The sequence below is a fragment of the Emydura macquarii genome, unplaced genomic scaffold (assembly GCF_026122565.2).
Source record: "Emydura macquarii macquarii isolate MOO-44397 ecotype Brisbane River unplaced genomic scaffold, CSIRO-AGI_Emac_v2 contig_2897, whole genome shotgun sequence".
NCBI classification, from domain to species: Eukaryota; Metazoa; Chordata; order Testudines; family Chelidae; genus Emydura; species Emydura macquarii.
This window is the reverse complement of record NW_027133034.1, coordinates 12,359,010-12,370,229: the sequence shown is the minus strand read 5'-3', so window position 1 is coordinate 12,370,229 and position 11,220 is coordinate 12,359,010. Positions and strand designations below refer to the sequence as shown.

The following is an 11,220-nucleotide window of genomic DNA, read 5'->3' as shown; positions in this document are numbered from 1 at the left end:
CTTTTGATGGGGGAAAGGAAGAGAATCTGCATACTGGTGACCAAAGAGAATTCGTAGACAAGTAACTGTGAAATTTTCCATCTGAAAGCAATGATAAAAAAGCCATCCTCCTCTTTGCAGTTGATTTGTATTGAGGAGATGAGGTGATAACCATCATGAAATCATCTCCGTATACTGTGATGCTATTACAGATTCCACGTGACCAATACCTCAACTGCAACCACGCAGGAACATACCAGTGGAAGCTGCCCACATTCCAGTCTGCCATAATCCTGTAAACATGAAATCCTCCAAGTGCTCTTTACTTCCAAACCTACACAAATGATAATCACAGATTTCCAAGAAGACAAAAGGGATCTATTTGTAATATTTGAAGGTTATAAAAAATAGTAGTTTCTGCGAAGATCAAGTGCTTCCTTTTCAGCCAATTCAGGTGCCAGCTTTTATACATACAAATCTTAATCATGACAAAAAAAATTATACATAGCCTCAGTGCACTGAAACTCAATATTATTTACAGCTTTTATAATACCCCTAGGTATAATATGTCATACTCTAACAGGAAAATACATACAGGGATAAATCCTACTTTAAGACATTTTCTTGTGGTGCAGGTTAACAGAAAACTAATGTGCTTCTACAAATAAATAAATATAAGTTGGTGTTTAAGTGAATAAATTAGTTATACATCTATGAAAATTTGGATTTATTTATGCATATGCCCACCTACAGAAACAAATGGGCCTGCACCCTCATTCCCTGATTGCTTCAGATAGCTCTGCTCATTGAAACAAAAGTTGGTTTGTGCCAATGAAGTCTCCCTACTTGGGCCCTGATCATGCAATTGACTGCATACAGATGCACCCTTGAGCACACATGGAATGATGATAATAAGAATAATCTAAAAGGAGTAAGATGAGCCACCATGAACCAAATCCATCCACTCCTGCCAGTAAGTACCTTATTATGTTTAATAATATTGAAGGCCTCTGTTAAATATAACAGTGTTCATATGAACTTCTGACCTCTACTACCACGAAGCGATCAGAAACCAATGAGACCAATACCATCTCCACACCACAGCCAAGTCTTATGTCTAACTGATTTATGTCTGAGCAATGAAAAGTGTCAAAAGCTACTTGACTTGGCTTGCTACCATCTTCTCAAAAAACTCCCTACCTGCAGAAAGGTCTGTAAGTAACAAGGTTGTTAAAGTCAAACGCTTTTTTGAGCAATGATTGCAGCATGTTTAAGGTTTGCCAGCAGCTTGCTTGCCTTTTGGGAAATTGTAACAAATCCTATCAATAAAGAGCCCATGCATTAGGAATGGAGAGTGGAAGAAAACAAAATCGCCGATGAGATGAGACACAAATTGGGGGACTGGTAAATAACAAAGAGGACAGGTCACCGATTCAGAGCAATGTGGATTGCTTGGTAAGTTGAACACAAGCAAACAATGTGTTTTAATATGGCTAAAAGTAAACATATTCATCTAGGAACAAAGGAAGCGGGCCATATGTACAGGATGCAGACATACTCTACCCTGGGAAGCCGTGACTCTGAAATGATTCGGGGGCCATGGTGGCTATTCAGCTGAACACAAACTCCCAGTGTGATACTTTAGCCAAAAGTTAATGTGATCCTAGGATGCATAAATAGGACAATCTCGAGTAGGAGTAGAGATGTTATTTTACCTCTGTATTTGGCCCTGGTGTGAATGCTGCTGACCTACTGTGTCCAGTTCTGACCCCATAATTTAAGAAGTATGTTGATAAATTAGAGAAGGTTCAGAGAAGAACCATGAGACTGATTAAAGGATTAGAATACATGCCTTACAGTGATAAGCTAAATAGAGAGAGCTCCTACTTAACAAAGAGAAGGTTAAGGGGTGATATGATTACAGTATATAAATATCTACACAGGGAACAAATATTCAATAATGGGCTCTTCAATCTAGAGTAGAGAAAAGTTAACATGATCCAATGGCTGGCAATTGAATCTAGACAAATTCTGACTGGAAATAGGGCATACATTTTTAATGCTGAGAATAATTAACCTTTGTAGCAAATTATCAAGGGTTGTGGAGTGTTCTCCATCACTGACAATTTTTAAATCAAGATTGGATGTTTCCCTAAAAGGTAAGTTCTAGAAATTATTTTAGGGAAGTTCTATGGCCTGTGTTATACAGTACATCAGATTAGATGATCACAAGGCCCTTCTGACCTTGGAATCTATGATTACAAGAGGAGAAAGAGGGGCCTGAGTCCATCTCACTGATCACTATTGCTTTCCTAAAACCTGCACAATTCAAAATCACAGGAGACTGAAGTTTTCTTCTATTCCTCTGTTGAGGCTACTTTTGTTTTCCTACGTAACGGAAACCTCCTTCTTTAAGTGTCCCAACTGGCTATCATAATTTTAAAGCAACTTAAAGCCTTCAAGATTGCATCTAAAACACTGGGGGATATAATGCAAATGGTAACAGCACGTAGTTTCAGAAAGGTGATGGAAATACAGACACTTATGCTTATGCCAATTTCTTGTAAAGCCTAAACACGTTACATTTCATCATATTTGTTAAGTACTGCAGCTTCCTTGCTCCAGGTACTTAAGTCAGATTTCCCATTTTAGTTTTCAGATGGCATCCAGTTACAGTAAGTGCATAATGGCTAACACAGAGACTAAGTGAAGTCTATAGCAGCTTCCCATGACCTAAAGTGGAATCTGCTCCAGATCAAATTTAAGCTTATTTTCCAGTGGGCACTCATCCAGACCACAAAAACCACCACAGTTCACAGACTGCTGCTGTGCAGCTTCAGTGTCCAAGATTTTAAAATTTCATAACATTTACCCTTCACATAAAACAATTTATACAGTATATTCAAAGCAAGATCCTGGTATTATTAATACAGTGTTACTTTTGAGATTTCAAAACCTACAAGCACCAGAAAATTCAGGGTTAAGGTTCCCTTGGCAGCCCTATATCCTGGCCTCTTGTAGCTATACATGATGATAAAGTCTTCCATTACATGATCCCATAGCATTGGACTACATGACACTCTTCAGCATAAAAGGCACTATACTGCGTATCATTCAGCAATTTTTCAACTCCCGGAGAAATAATTTTTCACTAGGAGATTTAATTTCAGTCAATATTAGTCTGCAGAATTTAGTTTGCAGAAGAAAAGAATGAGGGGGGATTTGATAGCAGCCTTTAACTACCTGAAAGGGGGTTCCAGGAAGGATGGAGCTAGGCTGTTCTCAGTGGTAGTAGATGACAGAACTAGGAGCAATGGTCTCAAGTTGCAGTGGGGGAGGTCTAGGTTGGATATTAGCAAGAACTTTTTCACTAGGAGGGTGGTGAAGCACTGTAATGGGTTACCTAGGGAGGTAGTAGAATCTCCATCCTTAGAGGTTTTTAAGGCGTGGCTTGACAAAGCCCTGGCTGGGATGGTTTAATTGGGGTTGGACTAGATTATCTCCTGAGGTCCCTTCCAACCCAAATCTGCTATGATTCTATGAATATGTTTCAGAATGTAAGATAATTACTTGTGAGTGAGAAAGACTTCCCTCATCCCATATATAGTGTTTTGAAAAACTGAATAGGTGTTTTTCTTTTCCTTTTCTACAACACTGAAAGAAGACTATGCATGGACCAATGGTCGGATCCAGTATTTATTTATTACACACAGAAAGACATGCATTATATACATACACAGGCATACCTGCATATTTATTTTGCATATAAAAAACCCAAGCAAGAAATCTTATATCTTGTTTTCCATCTTCAATTTATTTGGTCCTATTAGGTTATATTAGCAGCTTAGGTGCAGAGGCTCTATTACAGAGTAGTAAGGCAGGGTACTTACAATATATACTTCAGATATGACTAAATAAGACATTACAGTTTATATGATCTCTCATGGTATTTAACAATGTAAGTGATGAACACAGAGGCTATGTTTTAGGATGCATGCACGAAGGTGCAGAGTTATGGGTAAACACTATCTTAATAATACATTTCTTGATTTTGAGAGCTTGATTTTGCAGTCTTAGTATGACATTAACGTAGAACATTAATGTTGTGGGACATTTATATTCAGATCTTGTATTTGATGCTACTTTTGGCTGAAACACCTGTGGGGCAGATTCTGACAAGCATACCAGCCATCCTCCCTGGTATGAAGGTAGGGGGAGCACACAAGGACCCTCCATCCCAGCACAAGAACCTGTCAGAATGCAGGTTGGGGACTGCAGGGACTTGTCTCAATGCACTCCTGGCAGTTCACATGCCCCCAAACTCCCTCCTCACTGGCCCACACAGTGGGACAAACATGCAAGAGGGCGTATGCCATATTCCATGAAAATGTATGGTGTCCTCATGTGCATAAGAAGGCTCCAGAAGGCATTCTGCATCAATATACTAGTAGCTATTCATGAAGGCAAAATGCTTGCCACAGCGCTTCCAAGTCTGGTCCAGCTGTACACTGCCTCCTTCAGTGTAGGCCAGTGCATAATAGCCATGACCAATCCCCTTTACACTTTACCTAGAACTTAATTAATGTGCCTCCTGGGTAATGGTGCCATTATTGCAAAGATTCACATACCTTCTTTGGGAAATAACAGGAATATAAATGAAAGAATAATCTTTTTCATTTTCTGTTTCTCATGATCTTAAATGTACACCTGGAATACATGTGTATTAATAACATTTCTAAATGTTCCTATATTAACACTACTGGCCAATCAAAAAGTTCATCTACAATCATGTCAATACTTTAGATCTGATTCGTTTATGTCAAGAACTGTGTTTTTAGCATTCAGAAGATACTTAAAGCCTATATTTTGAGTGTTTACTTTAAATAAAAATATTTTAGGGTACCACTCTGCCCTTAGTATAATACAATATACACAAATGTATATGAGCACCTTTCGTCTTCAGATTGTGAAGCATCACATTCTGACATTTAATCAATCACCTGCAGTCGTCTGTTCTGAATCATTTGAGCACAGATCATTAAAAAGGTAATTTGGACTTTAGAGATTTGAAACTATTTTGCATATAAAGTAGTAGTCACTGAAGTCACAGAAACTGGATGTAATGATTTTATAAAAAGTTGTCAGGAAATTTATAGGGCTTTGTTCAGACTATATCTATTTAAATACACGGCCTTCTAAGATGATCTAAACATAATATTTGGCCTGTGGCATATCAGAAAGACATGGGGTGCATACTGCTATGAATGAGAATCCAGACCGGCTCAGGTTACAAGAGGCAAGCTGCATACCCTGCACTGATGCAGGCACCTGCCCCTGATGGGGAGGATTTATTTTTGGGCAGCAGGTGGCAGTACCACATTATTCTCCCCTGCAGCTATTGCACATTATCCAGAGTGCCACAGGAACCCCACTGATGGAGACTGAATGTAGTGTGTATTGAATAAGTTTGTTTCACCACTGTCTTGACCGAACCCACTTTCTGAGCAGTGCCAGCTGGCTACAGCCCACCCAGCAGAGCTGCAGTTGTAAGTGGCTTGTGCACTGTACTTTCCCACCAAACAGATTTTCCACTGCCGCAGCTTGGCCTTCCTGGTTTATGTCATACTTAGCATTAGTAGCACATATCTCACAATGTCTTTTGCAGATCACCAGTTGAGAAGCTCTTGAGGTGAATGACAAAAACCATTAATGCTAATGTTTAAGAAACTTGTTGAGTCAAACACAACCCTGAAGTAGTTACAACAGATCTAGTTCCAGGAAACTAGACCAGCAATATCCAAACCAAAGGCAAATCAAGCAAATCTCTGACAGTACAGAACAATTATCCTCATTGCAGGTGGAAGAGAATATTAAATTCCAAACAGAAAATGGCTGGCAATATGCCACAGTAACAGCTATACCATCTTCACCAAGGTCGGTGTCATAACTTTCATAGTTCAGGGCAACTGCACTTGTATTCTCTCTTCATGGTCCTTCAAGGAGGGACATAGAGTTTCTTGGCTTCTCAGCCACCACCTCTCTTGGGTGGAGACCTGTCTCTCTCCTTCTCGTCTGGGAATTTTCCAAGCTATACAGTTCCCTGCCTATACTCTGACATCCCCAGCAACCCAGGCTGCCTAAACAGGACAGTGTCTGTGCTTTACTTTCTCTGAGAAGGTTATGAACAACATAATTGCCAGCAGTTATCAGCTACCTCACAGCTCTTTATAAGCAAGCACATTTATTTTGAAGATGAAAGCATTACAGATAAAATATAGAAAAATAAAAGCACCTATATACATGCTAAAAGCTTACCAGATATCACCCATCAGTTTTATGCGATCTCACTGGGCCAAAGTCCTTCCAATCCTTCCCAGGAAGGATTGGGGGCCCCCTTGGACATATGTTCTTGTCCATTTACTGGATCAGAAAGAAGGCCCTGAGTCTTGAAACTCAGGTAATCTATCCAAAAGTCTTATTGGTCTCTGGAAAATCCAATGTGAACCAGCACATGTGAACCTCTCCAGGTGATAGTCCTTCTTTGGAGGTGTTACAGCTTGAGTGAATGTGCCTAATCACTGCATATTGTTCTTAGTTTCTGGAGGAGCTGTGGTCACCCTCCCACACGGAATTACATATCATTCCTGGCCCACAATGATATACACATAATACTGGAAGATCTCTCAAAGATTTTTCAGGAAGTTGCCATATCTGTCTAATAAATATTAGGGGGGAGGAGGAAGGGTGTCAGTCCAACACAAGGAACAGAGACAGCCAAACAAAATAATAATACCACTATCTAGCTCTTATGTAGCATTTTTCATCAGTATATCTCAAAGGAGGCTCCGTTTCTTGGTAACATACAGAATGCTGCTGACAGTGCTTGTGCACAGACAGAAGAAACATAAGCCTGCTTTGTGAGCAATGACAACTTATATGCCACTGTATAAATAGCTGTTTTCAGAAGAAATAGCAGCTGTATAGTCAGAAAGCCACAGCGGTTCAGAAATAATAGTTATTGATAGATACCACTAAAAGGCAAAATAATTTCAACTTCTGTCATCTACCTTAATCTCTATCTGAGACATCGCTTTATGTTTCTTAATAATTGGTTGTATTAGTTTATAGGTTTTTTATAGTTGGTATTATGTTTCATTAGCATTTGATTTTCAAAACAATATCTTGTTCATATTATACATAAATGTGTACAAATTAGTATTGCATATAAAACATTCTTTTCAGAGCACAATTCTTACAAAAATGTAAGCCAAATTATTTTTTGGATGGAAAGAACTATTTCCCCCCACCCCATTATAAAAATAATCATATTTGATCTAAATCATCAATTAATTTTCATATTAGTCACTCAAATGTTGGAATAAACTAAGAGACATCACTAAACCTGAGTTATTGAAGACAAATCCAGTTGTCTTCAACTTTATTATGATATGGGCTGAAAAAAAACTTGAGTGAAAGAAAAAGCATTCCTGCCTGTGATATTAGCTGAATATCTTAATTACCTGGAGACCATAGCAATGATATAGGCACCTGCCATAAAAATGAAGGTTTTTGTGATATGGATACTACTTGCCCACCAGAGAAATACGAGGAATCATAAGTGAGGCCTCCAACTTATTTTGTGAAGACCAATGACTAGTTTCTATAAATGATATGTGGGAGTAAAAGGCTCCAAATTCCATTATCTGAGTTATCCAGTCCTCAAAAATTATTATAATTTAGAACATATATATGAGACTCTGTTTAGATAAATATACATTCTCCTATTAAAAATATAACCTTGCTTAATAGCAAAGTCTTATTTGATATTGTTGAGATCCACTCAAGCAGCATCAGAGGGGACTGCTGGCAGACTGACAGCCACCATAGTTCAACAAAGTGGAAAAATACCGAGGGCTACAATTAATTTCAGGATCCAAAAGGAAATAAGTTATTAAGAATGTAATTTAAAATTCACATAAGTTAAATCACAGTAGGATGTGACAGAGCTCACATGTATCCATACCCTCTAGTATAAGTCCACTGAAGTCACACCAAATATGGGCCCTCTTATGATTACAAACAAGACCACATTTTAAAATACATGGAGATCTTACATTTACATCATCACTATTTCTGCCTCACTTATTGCAGAGGAATGTAGGGTGGAATACCTTACAGTATGACACAAAGTCAATGATCATAGTAAGATATAATAGAATACTGTCCCATAATGTACACTACTAACACTAGTAAGTTTTCTTAAGCCGTATGTGTGTGACTGATGAATTTGTTACCTGAGCTTTAATATCAGTCTTTCATAGCTATGCATCAAAAGGTGTATCAGATGGATCACTTAGATTATATTTTTTCCATAAAAAATTCTCATTTTGTTTCCAAAGAGAACTTTCATTAACTTCTTTCTTTTTTGTTAAAGCAACAGGAGGTGCTCTTTCACACAACTCCTCTATGATTGCCATGTCTGTGAGCTTTCTGAGACTCTCATCATTTTGTTCATTCAAAACATCCCAGAAATCTTTTGGTCGTTCTTTTGCTTTTTCTGCAGGCCCTGAAAGGGATCTTCCTGGCAGCTCTGTAGGCCTGTTTCCATTACGTTTGAAGAGGTCATTGAGAACAGAGGTGTCTCCTAATAAGTCTACAAAAGAGTTTTTCTTGTAAGTCTGAGTTTTTCTCTCTCTGTTTTCTGACTGAGACAGGGATCTTTTTCTTGGAGATTCTGTCCCCACTGAGTCCTGCTGTCCTTTAGTGATATTTACAGACAACATTTCAGATTTTTCTGATTTACTGCTTACTGAGTCAGATGCCATAAAATCTTTGAATGGTTGACTGTTTCTCCCACAGATGTTATCTTGGGTATTGACAGTGGACAATTGTTTATCTTTTGAATTAAGACACACAACATCTTGCATGCAGAAATCATTGTGAAATTGTTTTGCTTCTCCTTTGTGTCTTTTTTGGCTACATATTTCTGCCGTCACACAGGAAGGATCTTTAGATGAAGGACCAGACCTTGATTTTCCACATTTTACCATGCACTTCCTCTTTCTGGAACGGTTTGTATGTACCTCTTCTTCCTCACACTCATCTGAAACATGTACTGGAACTTGGATTGGAAATAAGTCCTCTAACTCTGGATACTTTCCAGCATAAAACTCTCTCAACATTTTCTGTCGTGCTTCTGATGTGGCTTTTGCAATATAGTCTGCAAGTTCTTCCACTGAAGCCATGTTAAAGTGGGATACCATTTCTTCAAACTGTTTCCTGCAGCCATCAATGAATAAAAAACACGGTTATCTTGTTGTCTTAAATTTTAAAGGCATATAGAGTATAAAATAAAGATACAATGGATGCATTCAGTTCAGTTAGCTTACTATATAACACAAACCTAGAAAAGTATTAAAAGTCATATTCTTATTGGTAACAGTACTAGTTCCGCTTTCAACTGCAAGGAAAAGACCAAGTGCAAAATTTTCAAAGATGCCAAAGTAACTTAGGTGAGGTTACGTGGTCTCCCTGGATGAGATTTCTGAAGTGCACTAATGTGTTGCTGATTAATTGGCCCCAGTAGTCCCTACTGGTGTACTTTAACCTAGTGCTGTTTGAAACATCACTACATGAAACTGCACTACAGAAACTTCAGCGTGCACCAGCAGAATCTACATGGCCAATTAATGCACAACACATTAGTACACTTTAGAAATCACAACCCTGGAGAGCACATTTCCCCAACATGCAGACAAGCCCTTATTAGTCAAATTTTCAAAAATGACTTAGGCAGTTAGAAGCCTAAACTTTATCGAAAGCAATGGGACTGAGGCCTGGTCCTACATCTAAAACGTAGGTCAACGTAGCTACATCATTCAGCGGGGTGAAAAATGCACACCCATAAGAGACATCATTAAGCCAACCTTAGACACCACTAGACTGACAGAAGAATTCTTCTGTCAACCTACCTACTGCCTCTGAAGGGGGTGGATTTGCTACAGTGCTGGAAAAACTCCTTCTGTCGCTGTATCAAGTGTCCACACCGCACTGCTGCAGCTATGCCCCTGTAGTATAGACATACCCTTAGGCGCCTAAGTGCCGAAGGGCCAGATTTTTAAAGGTATTTAGATATCTAAGATGCAGATAGGCACCAACTGGGATTTTCAAAAAAGTGCCTAAACCAAAACCATTTTAAAATAAGTAATTTCACTTGAAAAGTTGCAGGCATAATTTATGGCATACCACCAGGCATTACATTACACTCATGAGTAAAATGTTCCTGGAAGGATCTGAACATGAACAAATGGGAGTTCCAATACTACAAAGCCACCTGCTCAGATATCAAGTGCTACAATAACACACTCCCATTGATTTCAGACCAATTCCAGAACAGGGGGCAAATTTAAAATTTCTAGTATTAAAAAGGTTTCTGACTAAACTGGATGGATGCAAAACATTCTCTATAGATCGGATCCTTGGAACTAAAACTTGAAATTAGCTCAACTCCTTTCGGTGCAGGTAGTAAGCAGCCATTTTTGTAGGCTTCTGAGAGAGTTCAGCTCTGGGAATAGAGAGCAAGCTCTGGTACCATTGGTTCCCATTAGGAAATTCTCACAACAAATGGTGGGCTGCAGCTCACAAAGAACCACAGGGCTACACAGAACATGTTGTAATGTTCCTTTAGCAATGAGTTCCTTTCAGTGCAAGTGTTTGGTTTTTAACATTCACAGTTAATTTGGGAGAGGAAGGAATTTGCTGGATACTGGTAAAGGTATAAATAATTTATGGTTTGATATCTACATTACTTAAATTCCCACTCTCAGGAGAGGGAAAGAGAGAGAACTAAAAAACAAGGTTACTTACCAGTAACTGATGTTCTTCGAGATGTGTTGCTCATGTCCATTCCATTATAGATGTGTGCACGCCTCCGTGCATGGTTACCCGGAACTTTTTTCCCCTTAGCAGATCCTGCAGGGCCGGCGCCCCCTGGAGCCCCGCGCACATGTCGCAGTATATGAGGCGCTGCCGGCCCTATGCCCCTTCAGTCCCTTCTTTCTGCCAACTCCAGCAGCGGGGACGGGGGGGTGGGTTGTGGAATGGACATGAGCAGCACATCTTGAAGAATATCAGTTACTGGTAAGTAACCTTGTTTTCTTCTTCGAGTGCTTGCTCATGTCTATTCCACTATAGCTGACTAACAAGCAATACATTTTGAGGTGGGTAGGAGTTACCAGTGAG

General features: G+C 39.1%; 1 protein-coding gene across 2 annotated transcripts in view; it reads right to left on the bottom strand.

The window, feature by feature from the left end:
• Window positions 1–3,668: 3,668 nt before the first annotated feature.
• The window catches only part of ERCC6L2 (ERCC excision repair 6 like 2), a 103,085-nt gene continuing 95,533 nt past the window's right edge, over window positions 3,669–11,220 (bottom strand). For both annotated transcript variants that reach the window (XM_067568599.1, XM_067568600.1), the window contains one exon: window positions 3,669–9,258. In XM_067568599.1, coding sequence (XP_067424700.1) covers window positions 8,301–9,258 — 958 coding nt within the window. In that variant the 3' untranslated portion in view covers window positions 3,669–8,300. The remainder of the gene's footprint in view (window positions 9,259–11,220) is intronic.